The 27483-nt window shown below is 52.8% G+C and overlaps 1 protein-coding gene across 8 annotated transcripts in view; it reads left to right on the top strand.

Annotated features, from left to right (window-relative positions):
- Window positions 1-27483, top strand: part of PRDM11 (PR/SET domain 11) — a 92001-nt gene that overhangs the window by 15425 nt on the left and 49093 nt on the right. For 4 of the 8 annotated variants that reach the window (XR_002341489.1, XM_021083151.1, XM_021083147.1 and 1 more), the window contains exons 2-4: window positions 21244-21368; window positions 21700-21820; window positions 22421-22683. Coding sequence is in view for 7 of the 8 variants with exons in the window: in XM_021083151.1 (XP_020938810.1) it covers window positions 21244-21368; window positions 21700-21820; window positions 22421-22683 (509 nt within the window). In the remaining variant the exon portion in view is untranslated. Of the gene's footprint in view, window positions 1-20117; window positions 20147-20167; window positions 20649-21243; window positions 21369-21699; window positions 21821-22420; window positions 22684-27483 lie in introns of those variants that run through there. The other 4 variants (XM_021083148.1, XM_021083153.1, XM_021083150.1 and 1 more) reach the window with 3 other exon arrangements.

Raw genomic sequence — 27483 nt, 5'->3', positions numbered from 1 at the left:
CTCAGCAATAGCTGTTCGTGTTTCCTGAGCACTTAGTGTGTGCCAGGTGCAGTTCTAGGTCTTGACCCATATTTCCCATCCTCCTCGGAATAACCTCATGCGGCAGATACCATTATTATTCTCCACTGACTAAGGAAACTGAGGCACAGAGAGGTGAGTTTCCAAGGTCATATGGGGGGTGAAGCTGGGCTTGGAATCCCTGCGGAGTGGCTCCAGATGGACCATGAACCACAACAAGGCCTGTCACGGTCAGGAGGGCCACACACACCTGTCTCGTCCTGGCACAGGCCCTGATGCGTGGAGGGCCTCGGTGTACATTTCTTTTAATTTATTTTATTTTTTGTCTTTTTGCTATTTCTTGGGCCGCTCCCGCGGCATATGGAGGTTCCCAGGCTAGGGGTCCAATCGGAGCTGTAGCCACCGGCCTACGCCAGAGCCACAGCAACGCAGGGTCCGAGCCGTGTCTGCAACCTACACCACAGCTCACGGCGATGCCAGATCATTAACCCACTGAGCAAGGGCAGGGACCGAACCTGCAACCTCATGGTTCCTAGTCGGATTCGTTAACCACTGCGCCATGATGGGAACTCCCAGGTGTACATTTCTTGAGTGAATAATTGTGTGAATGGATGTGAGGCTTTGGGCAAGGGATTCAGCCGCTCTGAAGTCAGTAAGGTGAGTCCCAGCCATGTTTTCTCCAGCGTTGATGAGAAGGTCCAACGTGGGGATGTTTGAAAGTGCTGAGCTCAGCGCCAGGGGAGACGGTGCCCCTGCACCATCCTGGGAGTGGGCGGTGTGGCCCCGAGCTGTCTCACTGGCGCACAGCTGCGTGCCCTGGGGACAGAGGCAAGTTCCCTCTGCATGGCTGGCTGTGGGGTGTCACCCGTGGCTGGCCTTGGGCTTCCTCTGGGCACAGCCAGGGGCCGGAGGGGCTGAGGGGGAGCACTGTGACCACGCTGGCACGGGACCTCTGCATTCCTGCCTGCCAGGTGGTTCTCACACACATTTCTCTTGCCAGTTGCCCGCACCCATCTTTCACGCAGGCTCAGGGAGATGAGGTGACTCGCCCACAGGTGTGAGCAGGGTTCCAGGCCTCCCCTACTGCCTTCTGAGGGGCCTCCTGCAATTGCTCACAGGGCCCCTGTGGGTTCCAAAAGTGGGAGCAGGTGTGCCTGGGGCAGAACCGGGTCAAGGGCCCCTGGAGGTCCCAGGTGATACCCACCTTGGCTGTCCCTGCCTGTAGGGAGACCCCCCACTCAGCTTTGCTCTCTTCGTGAACATCCCCGACAGTAGGCTCTCTGCAGTGGGATGCAGGAGATGCAGTTCCACCCCAGGCTCTGGCATAGATCTGCTGTGTGGCCTTGAGTAAGTTCCCACCCCTCTCTGGGCCTTGGTCTATGGCCCCTCGAAGTAGGAGCATGGGGCTCACTTGTACCCGCTGTTCTGTCCCTCCGTTTTAGGGGTGCGAGTTAGGCATCAGGGCTCAGACTGGCATTTTCTTTTTTTTCTTTTTTTTTTTTTTTTTGTCTTTTTGCTATTTCTTGGGCCGCTCCCGCGGCATATGGAGGTTCCCAGGCTAGGGGTCGAATCGGAGCTGCGGCCACCAGCCTACACCAGAGCCACAGCAACGCAGGATCCGAGCCGCGTCTGCAACCTACACCATAGCTCACGGCAACGCCGGATCATTAACCCACTGAGCGAGGGCAGGGACCGAACCCGCAACCTCATGGTTCCTAGTCGGATTCGTTAACCACTGCGCCACCACGGGAACTCCAAACTGGCATTTTCTCAACCTCATTTGAAGGGAGTGGGATATTGGGGACTCTCCGCCTTGCCCGTTGGGACAACTGAACTTGACATCAAGGACCAGGTTCCCGTCCTAAATAGTCCTGAGACTGAGAGAAGCAGGTGGCAGGGTGCCGAGAGAGGGGGTGGGGGCTGCCGAGGTGACTGCTCCCCTCGCCCCACCCTGAGAAATGGGGGTTTGGCAGACAGCACCCCACATCGGGGGAAGTCTGCTTCTGGAGGTCACAAGACCTGGGTTTGAATTTGGACCTTGACCCTCACTTTGGCCACCCACTGGGCCTCTCTGAGCCTCAGTGTCCTCACCTGTAAAACACAGGAGGGGAAACTTTGGTGACATGCGTCTCCCCAGTGACCCACTGACCTTAGCAGGTCCCCAGTGGCATGTGTGGATCTGTTGAGTGTTTTGGGGAGGGGGTCAGAGAAAGCTCTGGAAGTCTTGCCAACCGCCCTGGAGGCGGAGTCCAGAAATAGAAGCCCCCAGAGGCAGAGGCTCCTAATGGCCAGACTGGCCTCCGCCAGCCCCCAGGAGGCCGCAAGGAGCTGGCAGTGGGGGGCCTTCCCTCCCTCCTGGGGCTGTTGGCTGCATAAATTACTCGGCAGCCTTTGGGCTAATTTTACCTTCTTGGTTTTCATGAATCATTTCCCATCCGGGGGCGTGTGAGGGAAATGGAAACAGCCCTGCCAGCTGGATGCCCGGGCGCCAGCCGCAGTGAAACGCCTGTGCCGAGCCCTGCTTGCAGGCTCTCAGAAGCCAGGACCGGACACTCAGGGATCCCCGAAAGGGCCCCCCAGGGCCAGCTCCTTCCAGCTCTGTCCGTGGGCCTTTGAGTTATGACTTGGAGTAAATGAGCCACAGCGGGTCCCAGGGCTGGAACTTGGGCTAAATCTAAAGAAATCTGGAATCCAATGGTTTTACCATGCTGGACGTTTGGGTCTGTTTTGACCGCAGTCGGGGAGTGGTTCAGCAGAGAGACCCCTGTGGCCTGCTGGGGGGCTTCTCTGTGGCCAGTGCTGGGAATTTGCACAGATGCTGAATTTTCCTGACATGGAATACAGGGGCTGGTGGGTCCTCGCAGAAAATCAAACCTAACTACCTTCTGTAAACTGAGGCTCAGAGAGGGGAAGGGATTTATCTAAGGGCGGTGAATCCAAGGAAGAGGTCAGGCGAAGAAGTTATTTACTGACTGCTTACCATTTTGCTCGCAACAACGCTCTTTGACTATGCTTGTGCCCATTTTATGGAGGGGTAACTGAAGGCCCAGAAGATGAAATAACTTCCACAGTTGTCTGTGGTGGAGCCACAATTTGTACCCAAGCCCACAAAGTTCCCGACTTCAACACCAAGCTGCCTCTTGGAGTGGGTTTGTAAGGTTGCTGTGAGGTAGTCTTGGAAGCCCCCAATTCATCCTCTCATTTTCTTCCAACACCCACCAAGTGTGCTCTTTTCTTTTTTCTTTTGCTTTTTAGAGCCACACCTGCAGCATATGGAAGTTTCCAGGCTAGGGGTGGAATCTGGAGCTACAGCTGCTGGCCTACGCCACAGCCACAGCCCAGTAACGCAGGATCTGAGCTGCATCTATGACCTACACCACAGCTCACGGCAACGCTGGGTCCTTAACCCACCGAGCGAGGCCAGGGATCGAACTAACAACCTCATGGATACTAGTCGGGTTCATGACTGCTGAGCTATGATGGGAACTCCCTCACCAAGTGTGGACTGAGCCCCTGCTGGGAAACATCCTGAGCCCCAGGGACTTGGGAACAGCCAGAGTGGACAGCGGCTAGAGGGCTGGGGAGGTCCCTCGCAGCACCCCCATCTCCCTGAGGCTGGGCTCTCAGAGGTCAGCGTCTACACAGCAGCCCAGCCTCAGCGGAAGATGTCCCTGCATGACACCGGAGGCTGGAGGTCTGAAGGCAAGTGCCCTGCCTGTCTGGCCAACACTGCCTAGCTCTGTCAAATCGCTGCCACGGGACCGCCTAGCCTAGTGTTGCTGGAGCTTCTGATTTTCCAGAAAAGCTCAACATCCACATTTTTACATGAAATCTGTTTTGTTCACATTGGCAACTAAAACAAAAGTAAGACTTGGGAAAAAACCAGCCACCAGTTTCCAAGCTGTCATCCTTTCTTCTGCTGCCTCTCTGCAGGCCTGTCTCTGGTTAGAGCGAGTTCTTTTTTTTTTTTTTTTTGCCTTTTTAGGGCTAGGCTTGTGGCATATGGACGTTCCTAGGCTAGGGGTTGCATTGGAGCTACAACTGCAGGTCTATACCACAGCCACACCAATGCCAGATCCCAGCCATGTCTGCAACCTACACCCCAGCTTATGGCAACACTGGATCCTTAGCCCCTGAGCAAGGCCAGGGATTGAACTCACATCCTCACAAATACCAGTTGGATTCGTTTCTGCTGCACCACAACGGGAACTCCTAGAGCAAGTTCTTGTTCTGATTTACTATCCCCCAGGGGCACCTCTCCTAGGGGGTCCCTTTACTCCCTGCCATGGAAGACCCTACCTGCCCTAGGCTGCTGTTTGTCACCCTCAACACTAGAGTGCTACCCCGAAGTAGTGGAAAGGGCATAGGTTTTGACTTGGAGAGTCTTCAGACAGCTGTTGTGCAGCCTTGTTCAAGCCACTTAACCTCTCTGAGCCTCTATTTCCTAACTGAAAAAAAAAAAACAGGCAAAGCAAAACTGCCCTCAGAAGATTGTTGCAAGGACTAAATACACTCAGACAGAAACTCAAATCAAGCAGGATGAGGCAACAGCGGAATATGGGTTTGGCAAAGTGAGAAGTCCAAGGGCATCTATAGCTTCAGGCACGGTTGGATCCAGGGCTCCTACAGTGTCATCAGGACTTGGCCTGTCTATCCTGCTCTGCTTTCTTCTATACCAGCTCCATCCATAGGCAGGCTCCCCCATGTGCTGGCACAATGGCTGGCTGCCAGCAGATCCATACTTCTATTCTATTCTTTCAGCAGTTCCTCTTCCCAGCAGATTCCTCCCAAGCCCCCAGACCGCAGCTTGTGATTGGCTGGGCCCTGTACCCTTTCCTGCACCATTCACTACGTGGGGCAGATGCAAGGGCTGATTGGTTGGTCCTTGGGCCAGCCAATCAGAGTGAAGCATTTCGAAAAGGGGACTCTGCAAGGACATTAGGGGGCCTGGTGCCGGAAGCGGGAATAGATGCCAGAGGGGAAACTTACAGACACTCTACCCAGGCTACATGGCTCCCAGCATCCAGGACAGGCCCTGGCACTTCACGATGTGCAAGTCCAGAGTGAGTGAATGGTGATCTTCCACCGTGCGTGTGGAACACCTGGCACAGAGCCTGGCATCAGCTACATCCACGCCCCTCCTGCCTCCTTCCTGGAGAACCAGGATGAAGGTCTTCTGTCCTTGCCAGTTTCACCTCCCTGTGGCATGGCTCCACAGTGCCTCCTCAGAGTGGAGCTTGTCAGCCCAGCTCGAGGAGCCCCAGGACCCTGTCTGTTGGGGCCAGCTTGACCTACAGTCATTATATATTAATTAGTTGTTGTCACACTGCCTTGCATTCATAGGTCTCCTTTGCCGAAATCACCTCACTTGTCGTTTACTTCTTTATTGCCTGCGTCCAGATAACTGATGCTCGTTACTGGGGTAGCGCTTCACCTGCCTCAAATGTAAAAAGGGCATATGCCACCCTGCAGGGTTGCGGAGAGGAGTCAGTGAGATAATAAGAAAGTGGAGCATCTGGCCCAAGGCCTGGCCCCACGTAGGTGCTCAAGAAAGGCCGGGTGCCCTTTGAATCAGTTCAAATCAGCATCCTAGTGTGAGCCCCCAGGTGTAAGCCTTTCTCTGAGTCCATGGGAAGATACTTAATTTTTCAGAAATGGCCACTAATGGCACAAACACAGACAAACAGATGCATCCCTGACCCCCCCCCCGCCAGACACAGGTAGTCAGGGAAGAACCCAATCTCATAGCATAGGTGCCACGACATGGCCAAGACTCTATGGATCAGCTAGAGAGTTTATGACCCCAGCAAGGAAACAGCCCGATCATCAGCATGGTAGCACCCATGGGAGGCGGGGGGATGTGAGGGACCCAGATGGTGTCTGTAGGTTACACTGCACTGGAAGAACTCAGGGCTGAGGGCTCAGCACCTTTTGCATCAAGCAGTATGCAAGCCAGTTCCCCTTCTCTGGGGAGCTGGCACTTGTGCTGTATCCATGCGGTGGTCCACGACCCACTTAGTTACCTAAGTGACTAGCTAGGGAAATGGCTTGGGTCGAGGGAGGATGGGGAGGGCTTACAGTCTGACAGACTCAGCAGGGGGCACTCAGGACCACTGGTGGACCACCTCCCGCCTCTTCCATCCCTGCCCCACCCCCAGTGCCTTACTTGTCCAAAGACGGGATGGTGATTCTGGCTGCCCGGTTAGAGGTGTTCACGCATGCTTAGTGATGATATACCCCGTGGCTTCGAGCCCCCTGTGGTTTAGACTAGTGCGTCTCAAACTCTACTCTGCATACAGGTCACCTGGGCAAGCTCCTGTGTTAAAGCCAAATCTGATTCGGGAGGTCTGGGGTGGAGCTCCAGGCTCTGCATTTCTGAGAGACGGGATGGCCCTACTGCTGGTCTGTGGACCATACCTGGAAAAGCAAGGGTTTAGGTGACTTTTGAGATGTTCTTCAAAAAAATTCTGAGTTTCCGGGCAGAAGTAGGGGAGTAGACAGCCAGTGAGAATGGCAAGGGCGGGATGGAAGGGGAAGGAAGGGAGGAGAATCAAATGCTGGCGCCTGGCCCACTGGGCCCCGATGGTCTTGCAGTCCCTCCTCCTGGTCTCGTGGTGTAGACAGTGAGATCTGTTTGCCTGTGGCCAGAACACCACGCGGTCTTTCAACAGAGTCCAACCTCACTAAGTAAAGGCTCCAGCTCCATGGGTGCGTCAGGAAGAGTGTAGAGGCAAGAATGCAAAACCCTTGGTGAGAGGCCGGGAGAACAGAGCTGGGGGAGGGGCTGCCCAGCATCTTCTTCTGGAAGGCCTTGAGCAAGTCACTTCCCCTCTGGGCCTCCCTGTCCTCGTCCAGAGAGGGGGGCTTGGGCCAAGAGCTCTAGATGCATCCTTTCCGCCCTAACAGCCTGGAGGAGGCAGTAAGAAGTGAGAGTACCCCTTCCCCAGCCCTGCCCCTATAGAGCCACAGATGTGGGGCAGATGGCTTAAAGTCTCTCTACCTTCTGCATTAGGATCATCAGACTGGGAGCTGGGGATACCAGAGGACTTGTGGGGTCTCCAGCATCCACCCGGTGCCTGGCAAGCAATCCATACAGAACGCCTCTGATCATCCCTAATGAATGTACGTGTCTCATTCATTCAAGATCTTCCCATCCTGGGAGTTCCCAGCATGGCTTAGCGGAAACGAACCTGACTAGCATCCATGAGGACGCAGGTTTGATCCCTGGCCTTGCTCAGTGGGTTAAGGATCTGGTGTGGCCGTGAGCTGTGGTGTAGGTCGCAGACATGGCTTGGATCCCGAGTTACTGTGGCCGTGGCGTAGGCCAGCAGCTACAGCTCCAATTCAACTGCTAGCCTGGCAACCTCTGTATGCCCCAGGTACGATCCTAAAAGACAGAAAACAAAAAACAAAAAAACAAAAAACAAACCCTTCCCATCCTCCCGCTTTGGCATCTGCAAGTGTGGCCTCCCTGAGTCCCTGGTAGCTCGGCCCAGTGACCCTATGCTGCCTGCAGCTTGACCCTGGCCCTCCGCAGGCACAGCCCCGTCTCCCCGAGCCTTATTCGGCTGTGGTTGACTTAGTGCTTGGAATCCTGGAGCCAGGTGGGCCTTGGGGAATTTGTTTGGACTTCAGGGTCCCCTTCCATGGGGACAGCAGGTGGTGGGATGGAGCCCCCCTGCCCCCCCCGCCGCCCCTCCATCAGCGATGCCGTATCCTCTTCTGCTCTATTCACGGGTGTGCTGGGAGGGGAGGTGGCAGGGTAGCCTGGGGCTTATTTTTAAACTATTAATACTGATGTGTGACTTTAAATTTTTTTTATTATACAAAAAAGATAGATGGAAGAGTTTAATAAACTTGCTCGTACCTATCACCCAGCTGCAACAATTAATAACTCCTAGGCCTTACTAGTCTATTTTTAAAATTAGAAATGCATGCCTCTGGTGTAAAATTCAGTGAGAAATAAATCCCTTTCCTCCCTTAGCCCTCAATCCCAGGAACAGCAGCTGTCATAGCCTAGAGCTATTCTGTGCCTACTTAAGCATGCATAAATGTGTGTGGCCTTCTCATTTTATTAGAACAGGGCATGCTCATTTTACATAACACACGCTTAGATAGCTTTCTCATTTTGTATCAGACACTATTCTAGGTATATAGCAAATATTGACACACCTAATCTTCACAACAGCCTTACCTACCAGGTAGATGCTATTAATATCCCCAGGCACAGCAAGGTTAAGGAACCCTCCCAACATCACACAGCGTTTGATGAAGTTGGGAGTTGAACCCAGGCAGCTCAGGGCTGGAATCCATGCTCTCGAGTCCCATTTTCTGCTGCCTCTCAAATGATCCATACTCTTCTTCTTTTTTTTTTTTTTTCTGTCTTTTTAGGGCCGCACCTGCGGCATATGGAGGTTCCCAGGCTAGGGGGTCGAATTGGAGCTGTAGCCGCCAGCCTACACCAGAGCCATAGCAACGTCAGATCCGAGCTGTGTCTGTGACCTACACCACAGCTCACAGCAATGCCAGATCCTTAACCCACTGAGCAAGGCCAGGGATCGAACCCACCACCTCATGGTTCCTAGTCAGATTCGTTTCCATTGTGCCACGATGGGAACTCCTGATCCGTACTCTTCTTTAGCCTCTTAATTTTGTTTTCACCACAAATTATGTACTCTGTGCAACCAATGAGCTTAACTTTGCACCAGGCCCTGTTCTAGTGGCAGAGGATGCAGCAGTGAACAAAACAGATACGCATCTCTGCCTTCCTGGAGCTGACATTCTAGTTGGGGAGCTAGCCAGCCGGGAATATAAAAAAGTGCTACATGTGTTTGGTGGTGAACAGTGCTTTTGAGGAAAATAAGCAAGGAAGGAGGGTAGAAAGCATGGGGGGATGAAGTTTTATATAGGTGGCCAGGAAATGTGATATTGAGCAAAGAAGGGCTGACGGGCACCAGCGAGTGCGCCCTGCAGGTCTCTGGGGGAAGAGCTTTCCAGGCAGAGGCAACAGCCATGGCGAAGGCCTAAGACTAAGTATGCCTTGTTGCAGGCTGAGCAAGCCGGCCTTTGGGGCTGTGGTGGGAGGGAGGGAGAGGGATAAGAGATGAGGTCCAGAGGGGGTGGGGGCGGACTGGGACCCTCGGCACGTCACTGAAGAGCTTTGCAGTTGGCTCTGCATGAGAAGAGGCTTTGAGGAGCGTTTTGAGCTGGGGACCATTTGACCTGACTTAGGCTGTCACAGGGTCCCTCTGACTGCGCGGTGGAGAACGGACAGTCCGGGCAGAGTGGCAGCAGGGGGGTTGTTCCATTGCTTCAGTCTTTGAAGCAGCTGCCTGTTGCATGGCTATGGTGTCATTTATTGAACAAACCTCCAGATGGACACATTGGCTGTTCCTAGGTTTGCTATTCCAGACAGTGCTGCAGCGAATACTCTAACGCATGTGTTTCAAAGAAATTCTTAGAAGTGGAATTGCAGGATCAAAGGTTATGTGCATTTTTGAGAGGTTCTCAGGTGCCAGATTGCTCTCCTGAGAGGTACCAGTTTATACCATCCATGCCCAAGAGAGACAGCTCAGGCTATAGCTTCAGGTGAGATCTTGGACGTACAGGAGGGCGGTGGCTGGGGCTATAATGCTGTCCCCTCATTTGCCCCTTTGTAGCCCAAGGCACCATGGAGGTGGATACTTCACAGAGGCACTGCCAGAGTTCTGATCCCAGCCCGAATGGACCTGCAGGCAGGTGGAGCCTGCACGTTTGGCAGGTGAGGATGGCTATGGCTGCAAGTAACAGAGACCCCATCCTAGTCAGGCTTGAATATAAAGAAGTAAAAGGGGAAGTTTCCACTGTGGCTCAGCGGTAATGAACCTGACTAGTCTCCATGAGACTGGGTTTGATCCCTGGCCTTGCCCAGTGGGTTAAGGATCTGGAGTTGCCATGAGTTGTAGTGTCACAGACACGGTTCAGATCTGGTATTCCAGTGGCTGTGGTATAGGCCAGCAGCTGTAGCTCTAACTCAACCCCTAGCCTGGAAACTTCCATATACCATGGGTGTGGCCCTAAAAAGACCAAAAAAAAAAAGAAAAAAAAGTAGCAGGAGGTGCTGAAGTAGGGCAGATTTCAGGACCTGTTGATTAAATGTCTTCCATGTCAATTCAAGTGCCCAGCTCAGAGATGTTTTCCAATACCAGACCATGCTCTGACTCTTCGATACCAACTGAAACTAACTATCCAGAATTAGGAGAGATAGCACAGATTGGGGGCCCTCTCCCTCAAGATTGTCCTCACTTCAAAAATGCCGCTTTTGGAGTTCCTGTCGTGGCTCAGCGGAAATGAATCTGACTAGCATCCATGAGGACACAGGTTCGATCCCTGGCCTTGCTTAGTGGGTTAAGGATCTGGCATTGCCATGAGCTGTGGTGTAGGCCGGCAGCTACAGCTCCAATTCAACCCCTAGCCTGAGAACCTCCATATGCCTTGGGTACAGTCCTAAAAAGACAACAAAACAAAACCTGCTTTTCAGTCGTGGGCCACTCATACTTCTGACCAACATAAATCAGGGGTTTTCACAACCCCCCTCTCCAGATTCTATAATTCGCCAGAACACGTCACAGAACTCAGGAAAGTGCTTTACTTCCTATTTTTGGCCTATTATAAAGGCTGCAGCTCAGGAACAGACAGATGGAAGAGATGCAGAGGGCAGGGTAGGGTAGGGCGTGCGCATCCCTGTCCTCTTTCCAGGTGTGCCACTCTCCCAGTCACCAACCAGGAAGCTCTCCGAATCTTGATTAAGAATCTTTTTAGAGTTCGAGCTTCCTCCTCCTAACCCCCATACCCGGGCCAGCAGATGGAGCTGAAAGTTCCCACTTCAATCTCTTGGTTTTTCTGGTGACCAGCCCCATTTTAAGTCTATGGGGAAGGGGGGCATCCTAAGTCACCTCTTTAGCATCAATGCAGGTGTGATCGCGAGGGTCCTCCTTGTGAATAACAAAAGATGCTCTTATTGGGAAATTCCAAGGGTTTTCGGAGCTCCGCTCCAGGAACTGGGGGCAAAGACCCCATTTATTTATGACTCCACCACCCCTTTCTCCGGCTCTGCTGGGGTAGCTTCATCCTCAGTGTGATTCCTTCTGCAGGACGTGGCTGCCATGCGCACCGTGCCTGGCTGTGTGCTTTCTCCCAAGGGTAGGACAGTAGGTCTGGCGAGGAAGGTGTGGCATCTGAACAAAGTCCAGGTCCATTAGTGGGAGGAAAGGGAGAATGGGATCCAGGTGAGCCACCAGCAGTCTCCACTGTGGGAAGCAAACTCAGAAAAAAGGTGTCTTCCTTCACCTTCTGCTCCACGGGATTCGAGAACCTATACACTGGGTCTTCCAACTCCTTAGCGAAATTTTACCACGATGGAGTTAACATGTCACCTCTAAAAGCTTCTGTGAGAGGAACTACTTTGGGGAGAGTGTGTTCCGACTGCCCCGCTGATGCTCAGTGGAAACTGCTGTTGCAGATAAAGACCTGAAACCCGATCTGCCGTGACTGAGGCAGGAGCCTCAACTGGCTGGACCCCAGTTCCCCCCAGCTGCAAAATCAGGGGCTGGATGTGATCCGAGGTTCCCCCATGGGAGTTCCTTCCTCTGAGGGCCCCTGCAGACGTTTTCTTTGTTTTTATTAACCTATAGATACATACAGAAAAACGCACTGATTATAAAAGCACAGCTCAATATATTTCCACAAGCTTAGCACACCCATGGGACCAGTACCACAATCTAGAAATAGAGCACGACCAGCACCCTTGAACCCCCTTTCCTGTCCCTTTCTAGTTATTTGCAGGGATAACCAGTAACCCCTCTGACCACCATAGTTTTGCCTGAGTTTAGTTTTTTTTTTTTTTTTTTTTTTTTTTTACTTTATGTGAATTGAACTATATAGCATGTACTCTTTGGGGGTTTTATTTCATTTCTCATCCTGTGGACTCATCTCTTCTACAGTGTGCAGTTGTGCTTCAGTCTTATTTCTCCATAGCATCCTCTCCACCGAGCTATTTTTTGAACATAGAGAAGCGTAATGAAAATCCTATAGCTCCCTGTAGTCAGCAGGACCTGCGATGAGCGTGCCAGGTCTCTTTGCCTTTGCTTTGAACGATAGCAACGACCCAAGGTGTTCGCCCTGGATATCACATAACCTTTGTGCATTAGAAAAACCAGGAAAATGAATGAATTATCGTACAATATGTGCAGTATGTGTAGGAGACAAAATCTTTCAAAATGGGAATCATAAAAATTAAAACAAGTGCTTCATGTGGTCCTTATTGCTCAGTTGGTCAATGGATTGATTCATTCGTTCATCCAGCAGCGAGCACTGCCTGGTATTCAGTTATTCATATGGGTTCCTCCTTCCTCTGAAATAATTGGTTGGCTCTCAGGATCTAATGGAAATTGGGTAAAGACGGAGGAATCTTAGTTATTATCTTCTCTGGCAGTTTCTCAACTAAATGAGCATGAAGAGTTCCTTTACGAAAATCTTAAGTGACTTTTATTTTTCTCATAAGGCAAAAAGAAGAAAACAGAAACGCTCGTTAACATAAGCCCAATGACTAGCCACGAGTGAGAGCCTCCGATGTCTCCTCCCAGACTTGTGTGTGCCCATCCATATTGCTTAAATAATACATTTATATGTGGAATTATTTTGTGTCCATCTTTTTGCGACTTTCATTGAAAAATAGTCTTGGAGTTCCTGAGGTGGTGCAGCGGAAACGAATCCCACTAGGAACCATGAGGTCGCGGGTTTGATCCCTGGCCTTGCTCAGTGGGTTAAGAATCCGGCATTGCCATGAGCTGCGGTGTAGGTCGCAGACACGACTCGGATCTGGTGTTGCTGTGGCTGTGGTATAGGCTGGCGGCTGTAGCTCTGATTTGATCCCTAGCCTGGGAACCTCCATATGCCGTAGGTGTGGCTCTAAAAAGACAAAATAAATAAATAAATAAATAAATAAAAATAGTCTATGTTTTAGAGCAGTTTTTTAAGGTTCATAGGAAAATCGAGCAGATAGTCTAGAGTTCCCCTATGCTCCCTGCTTCCCCTCCACCCCATGCACGGCCTCCCCCACTATGGACAGCCGCTTCAGTCTCCGGACTAGCCCAGACTATAGAGCTGGAGGTGTGCTTGGACCCATCCTTGTCAGCTTTGTGGCCGGTCCAGTGGCCACCCCAGCGGGCATTCATCTGTTGGTTATACGGTTAACACCAGAGGCATGTACGCTCGTTACCATTGCTGAACCTAATCACCCCAAGTCATCATCACCCAAAGTCTGTGGTTTACCTTAAGGCTCACTGGGGCTGTACATTCTGTGGGTTTGAGAAACCATAATGACGTGTATCCACCATTATAGCATCATACGGAATAGTTTCTTTGCCTTTGTTTGTTTGTTTGTTGCTGCTTTTTAGGGCTGCACCCTCGGCATATGGAGGTTCCCAGGCTAGGGGTGGAATCGGAGCTGTAGCTGCTGGCCGACACCACAGCCACAGCAACGCCAGATCAGAGCCACATCTGTGACCTGCACCACAGCTCACGGCAACACCAGATTCCCAACACACTGAGCGGGGCCAGGGATCGAACCCACATCCTCATAGATACTAGTTGGATTCGTTTCCGCTGCGCCACAACGGGAACTCCTTCTTTGCCTTCATAACATCCTCTGTGCTCTGCCTGTCTCCTCTTCCACCCTTCATCCTTGGCAACCACTGGCCTTTTCACTCTCTGCATAGTTTTGCCTTTTCCAGAATGTCATAGAGTTGGAATCTTACAGGATGTAGCCTTTTCAGATGGGCTTCTTTCAGTGAGTAACTTGCATTTTTCTTTAACACTTACGTTGAGCATGTGTTTCTATGTCAATAAATATTCTTCTAAAGCATTGTGAATTGCTGTCTAACATTTCATTATATGTTATATATTGGCTTTTCTCCTGTTTTGGAGGTTTAAGCTGTTGCCTGTTTTTTTTTTGTGCCAACAGTAGGTTGTGGGTAAATCTTTGCACGCAACTTGATGACGTCCTGAGGATAAATTCCTAGACCTGGGATTGCTCCTCCAACGGTCTTGCTCATTTCAAGCCTTTTGCTATGTGTTGCCAAGTTGCCCTGCAGAAAGGTGAAATCGCTTTCTAGTCCATCCGGCAGGGTATGTAGGGTATTTTCCTCCACACTCTTCCCAACTCTGACTAGTTATCGGGACTTTTAATCTTTGTCAATTTAATAGCAGAGAAATGATATTTATTTATTTGAGTATTAAGGTTTTGTGGGGGAGGGGTGTTTGTTTTTAAGACCACACCTGCGGCATATGGGAGTTCCCAGGCTACGGGGGCAAATCGGAGCCGCAGCTGCCCGCCCATGCCACAGCTGGTGGCAACGCCGGATCCTTAAACCACTGCGAGAGGCCAGGGATGGAACTCGCATCCTCATGGAGGCTAGTTGGGCTCTTAACTCGCTGAGCCACAGTAGGAACTCCAGTTTGTGGTTTTCTGTAAAGTATATTGAGCGCTTGTCTTTTTTCTTTTGCAAATTGCTGTTTCATATTCTTTTCCATTTTTTTTCCTACCGGGGTAAGCATCTTTATAGTATAGATTTATTAAAAGTGTTTCTGTATTAAGGATATTAACTACTTGAGCAGGCCCTCTTTTAATGTCAAAAACATTTCACCAACATGCGCAACTGGTATGTGCTACACTTTTAAAATACAAAATAAAATGGATGAGAAAAAGCACTAATATCTGGAGACTGCTTATTATATGCCAGGCACTTTGCTGGGTAAAACGGTTCTAAAGGATAGGTCCTGATACCAGTCCCATTGGACAGATGGGAAAACCGAGGTAGGAGCAGGGAATGAATGTTCTCAAGGTTACACAGCTTGTGAGTGGCTGCACTGATATCATTTGATTAACAAAACACATGGTGACATTGGGCTTCTATGAATCAATAATGCTTTTTTTTGGGGGGGGTCTTTTTTTAGAGCCTCACCCACGACATATGGAAGTTCCCAGGCTAGGCGTCAAGTTGGAGCTACAGCTGCCAGCCTACACCACAGCCACAGCAACGCCAGAGCCCAGCTGTGCCTGCGACCTACACCACAGCTCACACAATACTGGATCCTTAACCCACTGCTCCAGGCCGGGGACTGAACCTGCCTCCTCGTGGATACTAGTTGAATTTGTTACCGCTAAGCCACAATGGGAACCCCTCAATAATATATTTTTTTTAATAAATTTACCTTTTGTTCATCACAGAAGTATCTACATACATTTGCAAATCTATTTTATTTTATTTTATTTTATTGATTTATTGGTTTATTTTTGCCTTTTTAGGGCTGCACCCATGGCATGTGGAGCTTCCCAAGCTAGGGGCCGAATTGGAGCTATAGCTGCCGGCCTGCACCACAGCCACAGAAGCACCAGATCCTAGCCCCATCTGTGACCTACACCACGGCTCATGAAACGCCAGATCCTTAACCCACTGAGCAAGGCCAGGGATCAAACCTGTGTCCTCATGGATACTAGTCAGATTCGTTTCTGCTGAGCCACGATGAGAACTCCTGCAAATCTATTTTATAGATAAGTTCAAGGCATAGAATTTATTCCTTCTAAAGGCACTGCTTGCTGGACATATAAATGCAGTAACTCCCTGTAATAATTCTGTGCTTTCCCCTGATTATCACCATGGTTTACTGCTAAGAACCATGTTGGACTTTTTTTTTTGGGCTGTGCCCGCAACATGCAGAAATTCCTGGACCAGGGATTGAACCTGTGCCATGACAGTGACCTAAGCCGCTGCAGTGACAACACCAGATCCTTCCTCTGCTGCACAGCAAGGGAACCATGTTGGAGCTTTTATTTTTCAAGAAGGGGAAACTGAGGCACAGGGCCGGGCAGGAACTTGCTCAGGGTCACCTAAAAAGTTTATGGCACAGCCAGGATTGCGGCTCAGGGCTTGGGATACCCAGCCCAGGTCAGTGTGTGTCCCTTTGTCATCAGAGGGGACAATAGGGGATGCTCTGGGAATACAAGAGCAGACCTGCCAGACTCTCATGGTGCCAGCCTCTAGGGTACCCAAGTGAGTACAGACTCCCAGGCCTCTGGCCTCACTGGCTGCCGGGCATTCCAGGACCCTGGCACCCTGCCAAGGATGAAAACAGAGCGGCAGCCTCCTGAGCTGCATTCTGCCGCCTCCTCTTGGGTCTGCATCTCATTGCTGGGTTTGCAACATGCCTAATCTCTGCGTGTGCAGACTCAGAGGAGCCAGCTGAGAGGGAGCGTTGCCAGCAGCCTGGAGTCCTCCATGTGGCCTGCCGACCAGCGCTCCCCCAAGCCCCTCTCTGGGCAAGCAGGCCCAGAGCAACCTGCAGAAACGGTGGCTGGAGCTTCACCTGGCTCAGGCCTTATGGTGCCCACTGAGAGGGACCCAGTGAAGGATGCAAGCCCATGTTCTCTCTCTCTTCCAAGTGGAAGTTCATTTGGTCCTGCCGTATCCCATCTTCTCCCTCCCTGCCCCTATGGCCTTCATTACAGACGCAGAAAGCAGTTGGAATAGAGATCCGTCATGTAAGTGAGGCTTGGTTCTGGTTCTCCAGGCAGCTGGACCCCTCCAAGAATGAAAAGAACTTAATCGTGCCAGTCAATAAATAGGTATCAATTAATGAGTACTCTGGTAACCTGTCGCATTTCCCTTTTTGCCTTGGCTGCCAGGAGGCTCAGCACTGAATGGAAGGCTAGATCACTAATTCTCCTACAACAGGTTCTAGGGACAACTGGCATCGCTCTTCCTCCATGAGGTCTCCGGTTGTTCACCTGTCCTATTGAGTATGGGTTGATGTTATTAATCAGCATCATTTTTTTAATAGGATGTACATGAAAAGTAAGTCATGAAAAGATGTGGCCCATAGACATTGCTGCTTTTAAGATTCTAACGAATGCTTTTCTCATAAGGGGCTACTTTTCCCCTTAGAATGCCTGCGTGCCTGTTCCCTCCACCTCTTTCTCTCTCAGTCTCCTGCTCCCTTCCCACCTTCTTTTTTCTCTGATCACCTCTCTCTCCCTCTTCGCCTCCAACCTTTATTCTGCTCCCATCGCCCGCTTCTCCCTCCTTTCCTTTCCCCCTTAGTCTCTCTTCCCTCCATCCCCCTCTCCTCTCCCTTCCTGCTCGTCCCCTCGCCTCTGGCGTCCAGTTGACTCTTAGTATCCCTTCTAAACCCGTAGCTCTTGGCTCTTTCCAAGGCCTTCACCCAGCCTTTGTTTCATGGCTCTCTCTGGGGCAATTTTGATGATGTCCACTTGACCAAAGAAGACACTACGACCTAGAGAGTTTGAGTCATGTGCCCATGAGCACACGGCTTATGCTTTACACGTTTATCAAATTCAGCCTCCAGGCCTCATGAGTCTCATTCTGTCATGCTCTCATTGTCCCTCACTGCTCCTTGATGCCAGCCTCAGTCACCTTGCCTGCCAGAGCTCACCAGGGCACCTCACGAAGAGGACCCCAAAGAAAAACCCACCCATCCTGTCTCTGTCTCTCCCTCCAAGGTCTCTTACAGAGTTGAGGTTCTCGGTGGAGTCAGAAGGACATATTCCTGGGGGGTGGGGGGAGCGCTCAGAGAGTTAGGACATGGGTCATTGGGTCATGAATTCACCTGTCAAATATTTACTGACAATATGCCATGTGCTAGGCAAGGCTGGGTAAGGCAAGCACGGCACCTAGGGTGCCAAATTTAAGGAGGCGCTCACTCTCAGATGCCAATCCTGCAAGTGTGTGGCCCTGAGAATGGGTGCCTCCTTAAAGTTGATGCCTTAGCATCTTGCTTGTCTCTCACTAGTTCTGCCCTAATGCCAGGCACTGTTACAAGTGCTGGCCATTCAGTGGTGAGCAAAATGGCCTGTACTTTGCCCTTGGGGAGCTCATATGGGAAATAGATAACAGATAACCACATAATCATGCTAATGAAAGACTGTTCTGAGGGTGACTCGTGCATGAGGAGAGGGACACGAGGCCGTTATGGGGGGTGGGGAGGGGTGCAGTGAGAGCTGAAGGATACGTAGGAGTTTTCCAGGTGTGCTGCAGGCTCACAGGTCCCCTGGCAGGGTGGAGCATGGCATACACATGGGGCGGGGGGAGGCCAGAGGGGCCAGAGCAGGAGAAATCCGTGCAGGATGGTTCCTAAGCCGTCAATTCCTAGCACAGTGCCAGAGTCTACAATTGATTGACTTAAAATAAATCCAACCCATTGGAGGGAATTCAAAGGCACCCCTGATTGAAGTCACTCATACCCACCTTCCTGATGCACTTTTTTTTTGTTTTTGTTTTTTGAGGGCTGTACCTGTGGCCTATGGAGGTTCCCAGGCTTGGGGTCGAATCGGAGCTACAGCTGCCAGCCTACACCCCAGCCACAGCAACACCAGATCAGAGCCGCATCTGCAACTTACACCACAGCTCACAGCAACGCCGGATCCTTAACCCACTGAGCGAGGCCAGGGATGGAACCCTCAACCTCATGGTTCCTAGTCGGATTCCTTTCCACTGCACCAAGACGGGAACTCCCTGATGCACTTTCTTCAGTGGATGTGCAGAGATTGTGCCTCTTTCCCTCCAAACTTATCTCTGCGTCTTGAATACAGCAATGTCTGTGATCGAATCTAACACTTGCCACATTTTCCCGATGAAGATACGGGAGCACAGAGAAGTTAGATAAGCTGCTGTCTTGGTCCGCTTGGGCTGTCATAACAAAATGCCGTAAACTGGGTGGCTTAAACAGCAGATAGTTCTCACAGTTTAGTAGGCTGCGAAGTCCAAGATCAAGGTGCTGGCTAATTTGATTCCTGGTGAAGGCTCTATGCTTGGCTTGCATTCTCTTACCTTCTTACCGTTCTCACCGGGTGGAGAGAGAGACAGAGCCCGGATGTCTTGTTCTTAAAGGGCACCACCCCTATTGGATTAGGGCCCCATCCTTATGACCTTGTTTAACCTTTATCACTTTCTCACAAGCCCTGTTTCCAAATACCAGGCACCCTGAGGGTGGGGGGTAGGGCATGAACATAGGAATTTTTTGTTTTCTTTTGGAGGGGGCACACGCAAACATTCAGCCCTTAACACCTGCCCAGGGTCGCACAGCCTGTGAGGTCTGAACACAGGCAGTGGTCCCTGGGGGCCGGGTACCTAAGCTCTGGGGTAAGGGCCTCAGGATGGGGTGTGTGTGAATGTTGTCCATCCAGTGGCAAAGTGCGCCTCAGGGCAGGGGTGTTCAGTGATCCTTTTCCAATGCAGTGGGTCTTGCTCCCAGCTGGCGCCTGGACCTGTGGGCTCTGGCTTGAACCCACCTTCTTCCGTGATCCTTCCGGAAGAAGACTGGGTTGAGGGTATGGCATGAAAGTGAATCGGTCTGGAAACAAAAACGCTCTCAGTTGCGGGGCGGGAGGGGGGGGTGGTCCTGCTGTGCCCAGAGGAGACCCCAGGCTCCAGTGCAGACTTCACCAGGAATGGACTGGGTGACCTTGGGCATGACACTTGACATCTTCCAGTCCTAGGTTCCTGCCTCGGGTGCTCCCCCCAACCCTTGCCCCCGCTCCCGAGTGGCTGGGGGCTGTTCCGTGGACTGTGCGGTCAGGCGAACCCCAAGCGTGGCGTCCCTCGCAGAGGCAGTCCCCACCCTAGGCCGCGCAGGTGGGGAAGGGGCGGGCTTGCGGTGCGTGGCTGGAGACTTGGGTGTCCCTGTCGCTCTGGCGGCGCTGCAGGCCGCGCTACCGCGGAGCCCAGTGGGCCGCGGAGGCTGGAAGGGCGTGCGGTGGGCCGCGGGGCCCAGCCGCCCAGGCGCTATCATCTGCGCCAGACGCCGGCCCCGCGCCCCCCGGGTCCGCACGGGGGCCGAGCCCCGCGGGAGGGGCTGGAATTCCTCCCAGGCGGGGGCCCCCTCCCGCCGCCCCTCCCGGGCGCCCGCTTCCTCCCGCTCCCCGCGCGCCCCCCTCCCGGCCGCCAGCCAACTGCGTGCCCCCGGGGCCGGCAAGAAGCCACATGCCCCCGCAAGGAATGCCGGGCCTGGCGGGCGGGGGGCGGGCGCTGGGCAGGGCCGGGCCGGGCAGGGCAGGGAGCGCCCCGCCGGGAAGGTGGGTGAGAGGGAGTCAGCCAGCCCGCACCCTCCCTGGCTCCCCGCGCCGCCCCTGCGCCCGGCGGGTGCGCCGCACGGGCCCGATCGCGCCATCTCACACTTTCCTCGCCGGACGCCCGGCCGGGACGACCCTCGGGCTCCGGGGGCTGGGGGTGCCCGGGAGGGCCGGGGCGGGGCTGCTCGGCCCCCTCCGCGCGCCCCCTGTCCCCGCCGGCTCGGAGAAGGGGGCAGGCCGTCACGTTTCCCCACACCCCTCCCCGCTGCCGGCGGCTTTGGGGCCCCGGTGGGGAGCAGGGGGCTGATTAGCCGAGGAGCAGGGGTGTGGCCAGCGGGGCCCCGGGTAGTGAGTCACACACGCTGCTCGCCCAGTCCCGGGGCCGAGCGCGCTTCCAGCCCGAGCTGAGCTCTGTCCTGGCCCGAAGAGTGTCCGCGGGCTTGGCATGAGGACCCTGGGGTGCCAAGGGAGGGGCTGAAGCCCAGCTTACTGGTGGAGGCGGGCGGTAAGCTGCGGACTAGGGAGACTCCCCTAGAGAGACCTGGGTGGGGCTTGGAGTCAGGGCCGGCCCACATGGGGACCCCCAGGCTCCGCCTGTACCTGATCTGAGCTGGCAGAGCAAGCCTGGCTGCATTCCCTGGCAGCCCCTGGGTGAGGGGCTGTGCAGACAGGCACTCAGGGCCCATTTCATCTGCCTGCCCCCTTTGCCCGAGCTGGACTTGAGTCGGCCTCTCCCCTGCTCCCCACTGCAGGGTTTGGGGCCTAGGCTTCTGTGGGTCCCTCATACCCTTTGCCCGTTGGTCCTGGGGTCCAGGCTGTGCTTCCCAGCCCTGCCTCCTGGCCTGAGCTCCTCCCGGACCCTGACCCCATGGGGCTGGTGGCTCCAGTCGTCCCCAAGACCAGCCCGGGACAGAAATGGCATTTCCTCTTGGCCGGGCTACAGCTGTTTTTGTTGTCTGTGTTCTCAAGCGCTTCCTCTGGGGATGGCAGGGAGGGTAACCAGACTCCAAGGGACCCCCGCTTGCCCTCGCGCCACTCACCCCTCTTCCCCTGTCTCTTTGATCCTCTTCCTGTGCTGGTCCCGCCTTCGCGTCCCCCAGGACAGAATGACCGAGAACATGAAGGAGTGCTTGGCGCAGACCAAGGCGGCCGTGGGGGAGATGGTGACGGTGGTGAAGACAGAAGTCTGCTCACCACTCCGCGACCAGGAGTATGGCCAGCCCTGGTGAGGCCCCAGTGTGGGGACAGGCGAGGGAGAAGCGGGGCATCCCTGGGCTGGCGTGGTTGGAGACCCTGGGGAGAGAGCCCACTCTTTGCGCATCTCCCTTACCCTGCTCTGGGCAGCGCCAGGGACCAGAGGTGAACACAGGATCTAGAAACATCCAAGCTGGGACCCAAGAAAGTGTGAGCCCAGGTCTTTCTACTCCCCCTGCCCCGAATGAGCAGGCCAGCTGCGGCTCCTCCACCTGCCTTCCATCCCAGAGGCCTCCTGGCCAAGCCCTTGGCTTCTCTGCCCACGAGCCTCTCGATCTGATGGCGTTTTGCTTTCTCTATTGGCCCCTGTCCTGGCCAGCTCTAGGAGACCAGACCCCTCGGCCATGGAAGTGGAGCCCAAGAAACTGAAGGGGAAGCGTGACCTCATCATGCCCAAAAGCTTCCAGCAAGTGGACTTCTGGTGTAAGTGGCGCCTGGGGCTATTCCTGGCTACTCCGCCCTTGGCCCCCATCCCCCACCCCATCTCTGCTTAGAGAGTTTGCAGTGATAACTGATGAGAGGCACCCACCTATTATGTACCAGACGCAGGTCCAGGCTTCAGTTAATCCTCACCATTAGCCACTGAGATGCCTGTTATCTGGTCGCATTTTCCAGGGGAGGACCCCGAGACGTGGTGAGGTTTCACTACCCTCCGCCTCAGGTCCCATAGCCCCCAGATGTACCGTTGTAAGTTCAAACCCGAACCCATGTGACTGCAGTCGGGATCTTTCTTCCGTTTTTTCAAACTTGAAACAAAGGGAGCTGCTACTGGCTTTCTTAGCGTTGGCAGGTGTGTCCCTTGAGCCCCCAGGGAAGGTAGTGGGTTGTCGCTACTGAAGACTCAGGGGACTGTGGCTGACCGGGGTGGAGCCAGGGCTGAGACTCCTGAGTCCCATACTATGTGCTTCCCCCTGGCCTACTCTGTCCCCAGGATGGGCTTCCCATTAACCCCTCAGCCACCTCCATGGGGGTCCCCTCTCCCCGCCACAGCTGAGGCTCTCTTCCCTCTTTCCATCCCTCCAGTCTGTGAGTCCTGCCAGGAGTACTTTGTGGATGAGTGCCCGAACCATGGCCCCCCAGTGTTTGTGTCTGACACGCCAGTGCCCGTGGGCATCCCAGACCGGGCTGCCCTCACCATCCCTCAGGGCATGGAGGTGGTCAAGGAAGCCAGTGGCGAGAACGACGTGCGGTGCCTAAATGAGGTCATCCCCAAGGGTCACATCTTCGGCCCCTATGAAGGGCAGATCTCCACCCAGGACAAATCAGCTGGCTTCTTCTCCTGGCTGGTGAGTGTCTCCTGGGCTGTGCCACGGAAGAGGGTGGCCACCAACACGGAAGAAAACCAGCAGGGGGAGCCATACGCCGGCCCAGCCTGGCCCCAGAGCTGTCCCGCCATCACTCCTGGATGTGTGGATTGGTGGATCTTGCTGTCTCCTTGACCCTGCGACCCTCAGTGGCCGACGGCCATGCAGAGGAGCCCTGTCCTGCAGTGGTCAGCAGAATCCGGGGTGGGGCGATTTTCCCGTGAATCCTCACGTGTGTGTCTGGCCGGCCGTGCTATGATATTCATGAAGGGTTTACCCAAGCCCTCCTATGGAGTGGGTGGCCTGGAGCTGGGGGCTGTGGGGATGCACACGGTGATATTCAGTAGTTTCTGGTGCTGGAGATGAAGCCTCTAATGAGACAGACCTGGTCCCTGCCCTCAGGGAGTGGACAGTCTGGTGGGGAGAGCAGGCGGTACGTGCACACGTGATCGTTGCTCCTGGAGGGGAAATGCAGGATGCTCTGAGAACACAGGGAAGGGGCAGCATTCACAGTACTCCCGAATTTGGGACCTGGAGCCCAAGTTCATCATGTCAGCCGGGTTTGCTAGTGTGACCTCGGGCGAGTCATTTAACCTTGCTGTGCCAGGATTATCATAGCTGATGGGAAAGATGAAATGAGTCGATAACCGCGGCGTTCTTAGAATCGAGCTTGCCCTTAGTAATATCAGCTGTCATTGTTGTTCTTGGCCTACTTGGGTTTGGGCAAGGTGTTCTCTGGCCTGAGACTTGAAGAATGAGTAGCAGGTAGTGGGAGGGAGACGAGAAGATGCTCCATGTAGACAGAACAGCTGAGAGAGAGGAACCTCAAGAAATCCAGCGAGGCTGAAGCAGTGAGCCTGAGAGGCACAGCGGCAAGAAAGGGCAGGAGAGGAAGGCAGGGGCCAGATCGTGCTGTTTCATAGACCATGACAAGTGCCTCCTTCATCCCATGGGCCAGGGGACACCATCAGAGCACTTCAAGAAGAGGTGGACTTGGTAGGTTGCAGAATGGAGAACTGGGATACTGGTAAAAGGTTCACATACGGCAAGATGGTGGCTTAAACTCTGGTGCTTGAGGTGGGCGTATTTGAGAGAGATTTAGGGGGGAGAATCCCCCAAATTTGTTGATGGACAGGATGTGAACGTGAGAAAGAGGAGTTCTCAAAGATCTGAGAAGGATTACCAAAGATGACTTCCTGGGAGTTCCCTTCGTGGCTTGGTGGTTAACCAACATGACTAGGATCCATGAGGATGCGGGTTCGGTCCCTGGCCTCGCTCAGTGGGTTAAGGATCCAGCGTTGTTGAGAGCTTTGGTGTCGGTCCCAGACATGGCTCAGATCCCAAGTGGCTGTGGCTATGGCGACGGCCGGCAGCTATAGCTCCGATTAGACCCCTAGCCTAATATGGGTGCGGCCCTTTTTAAAAAAAAAAAAAGCAAAAAAAAGATGACTTCCTGGTATCAAATTTGAGCAGAGATGGGGGACATGGGACCATAGAGAAAGGCAGGCTAAGGGGTAGGAAGATCATTCATTAATCATTAAATAGATGCTGCTTGAGTCTCCTTTGTGCCAAGCAGTGGGCTGGCTCTGGGGACAAGATAGTGAACCAGATTGGATATCCATCCTGCCTTCATAGAGTTGACTCTGGGGAAGACAGAATGAAGTAAAAAATAAGAACAAAATTAAAGATAAATAAATGCAAAATTATTTTATAAAATGTAAAATTATGACTCTGAAAGGTCATGGAGAGACAGTGAGACTAGGAGGAAAGTGGACAACCAGGGGATTTGATGTGGCCAGAAGTCAAGGAAAGCTTCCTGAATGCTGAGCTGTGATGGAAGGAAGAGAATGATGCCCACCAGGTGAGGACTGGTGAAGGTCATTGAGACGGATGGATGGAACCGCATGAGCAAAGTTGCTTTGGCAGGAGAGAGCACAGTCCGTTTGAGCAAGTGCAAGGTCAGTGTGCCTACAGATCAGCAACACAGGGACCTTGAAGAGACAGGGGCCTGGTCATACAGGGCCCAGTGGGCCAACGTGATACCTTCATTCTCTCTCTCTCTCTTTTTTTTTTTTTTGTCTTTTGTCTTTTTAGGGCTGTGGATGCAACACATGGAGGTTCCCAGGCTAGCGGTCTAATCGGAGATGTTGCTGCTGGCCTACACCACAGCCACAGCAACTCGGGATCTGAGCCACATCTATGGCCTACACCACAGCGCACAGCAACTTCAGATCCTTAACCCATTGAGCGAGGCCAGGGATTGAACCTGCAACCTTATGGTTCCTAGTCGGATTCATTTCCACTGCGCCATGATGGGAACTCTATTCTTCATTCTCTATTTTAGGAGCAATGAGAAGCTTTCATTTGTGTTTTGAAAGGGGGACTGGCCGCAGGCTGCAGAACTGATAGGGTAGAGGCATCGGTCAAGAATGGACATCGGAGGAGTTACCTTCATGGCTCAGTGGTTAACGAACCTGACTAGGATCCATGAGGTTGCAGGTTCGATCCCTGGCCTCGCTCAATGGGTTAGGGATCTGGCATGGCCATGAGCTGTGGTGTAGGTCGCAGACGTGGCTTGGATCCCAAGTTGCTGTGGCTGTGATGTAGGCTGGCAGCTGTCACTCAAGCAAAAGAAAAAAAAAACGATATCCACACCCCAGTCAGAGGGCTGTGGTCATTCTCTAAGTTGGCGATGGCGGAGGCTTGGGCTAGGGTGGGGCAGAGACATCAAGTGAACTGGGTTCTGAACTATTTCAGAGAGGAGAGAGATTTGACTGCAGGAGAGACTAAACGAGCCTACTTATGGGAGAGGGAAGTGTCAAGAAAACTCCCGCAGTGTTCCTCCCCTACCGGTCAGGACTGGTGTCTTTCTGGGAGGAGAAGGGGGGACTGCTGGAAGGGGGCTGCCGGGGAAGGAGAGATCCTATTTTGGTTGTGGAATTTGGGGTTTGAAATTATGTCAAGATCTCCAAGTGGGCGATATCAACTAGGCAGTTACATACATGGGTTCAGAGTTTGGAAAGGATGTCTGGAGATGTCACTTAGTCACTCGTGCACAGGCAGTCACGTGCATAGGCGGGTGGGAGGGCAGCCCTCGGGGAGAACAAGCTGAGCGAGAGGCGTTGAGGACTTAAGGTCTAAGCTTTGAGGCACTTCAATAGTTAGCAGTCCAGAAGGGGTTCTCCATCCTGCACAGAGACAGCAAGAGCAGCCTGAGAGGTGGGACAGCCAGGATGTCCAACAGTGTCCAACTCCGATGAGAAGCCAAGCAAGAGAAGGGCTCAAGGAGTTCCCGTTGTGGTGCAGTGGTTAACGAATCCGACTAGGAACCAAGAGATTGCGGGTTCGATCCCTGGCCTTGCTCAGTGGGTTAAGGATCCGGCATTGCAGTGAGTTGTGGTGTAGGTTGCAGACGCAGCTCGGATCCTGCGTTGCTGTGGCTCTGGCGTAGACTGGTGGCTACAGCTCCGATTCGACCCCTAGCCTGGGAACCTCCATATGCCGCAGGAGCGGCCCTAGAAAAGGCAAAAAGACCAAAAAAAAAAAAAAAAAAAAAAAAAAAAAAAAAAAAAAAAGAGAGAGAGAGAGAGAAGGGCTCAAGAACGTCCCCTGGGTTGAGTGCCAGGGAAGTCACTGGTGACTTCAGCGAGAGCTGTTCCTCTAAGACAGTGGTTGCCAACCTGGGGCACGTTATTACCTCCGACCCATTTCTGGGTATTTGGAAATGTCTGGAGACATTTTTGGCCATCACAACTTCAGATGGGGATCTGCTACGGGCATCTAGAAAGTAGAGGCCAGGGATGCCGCTAAACCATTAATAAGGCACAGGACAGCCTCCTACAACAAAAAATGATCTTGCCTCCCTTGTCAATGGTACCGGGGTTGAGAAGTCCTGCAGAAGAGTAATGAGATGGGCTTAGAATGAGGTGACTGGTATAGTCGCTTCTCAGAGGTTTGATTAGAGATAAGAAGTGGAGGAGAAAGACAGGAAAGGTGATGACTGAAGGAAGACTGGGGTCAAGGGAGTTTGTTAATAAGACATGAACTTCCTTAAAAAAAAAAAAAAAAAAAAACACCCAATGGAGGGAGACATGCTGAAGAAATGATTGAATACGTAATAGAGATGAGGCGTGATGGATACGCTTTTATGTTATCTGGGAAGGTGCTCATAGAGCCATCGGGTGTGGAAAGGAGATAGGTCCAAAGTTTTTTCTGTCCCTGGAGGAATGTCCTGGAGATGTGGAGCAGATGAAGGGACGTAAATGTAATAGATTAAAGAATGTCTCTCCGAAGAAGGTTCTGTTCTAATCCTTGGAACCCGTGAGTATATTATCTTATATGGTAAAAGGGACTTTACACGTGTGATTAAGCTAAGGATCTTGAGATGAAAAAATGATCTTGGATGAGCGGGGTGGGTCCAAGACAGTTATAAGCATCTTTATAAGAGGGAGCGGAGAGAGCCAGATTCAGAAAGAAAAGATTGGAAAACGCTATGCTGCTGGCCTTGAAGCTACAGAAGGAGCCAGGAGCCAAGGCACGCAGGCAGCCTCCAGAAGCTAGAAAAGGCCAAGAAACAGATGCTTCCCTCAAGCCCTCTGGAAAAACTCAGCCCTCCTGACACCTTGATTTTAGGGTTTCGAACTCTTCCAGCAAAGTAAGACAATAAATGTGTGTGTGTGTTTTTTTGTTTTTGTTTCTGTCTTTTTAGGGCCATACCTGCTGCACATGGAGTTCCCAGGCTAGGGGTCTAATTGGAGCTGTAGCTGCCGGCCTACGCCACAG

Source organism: Sus scrofa, chromosome 2 (assembly GCF_000003025.6).
Source record: "Sus scrofa isolate TJ Tabasco breed Duroc chromosome 2, Sscrofa11.1, whole genome shotgun sequence".
NCBI classification, from domain to species: domain Eukaryota; kingdom Metazoa; phylum Chordata; class Mammalia; order Artiodactyla; family Suidae; genus Sus; species Sus scrofa.
The sequence above is the reverse complement of the archived record's forward strand: the minus strand, read 5'-3'. Positions and strand labels throughout refer to the sequence as shown.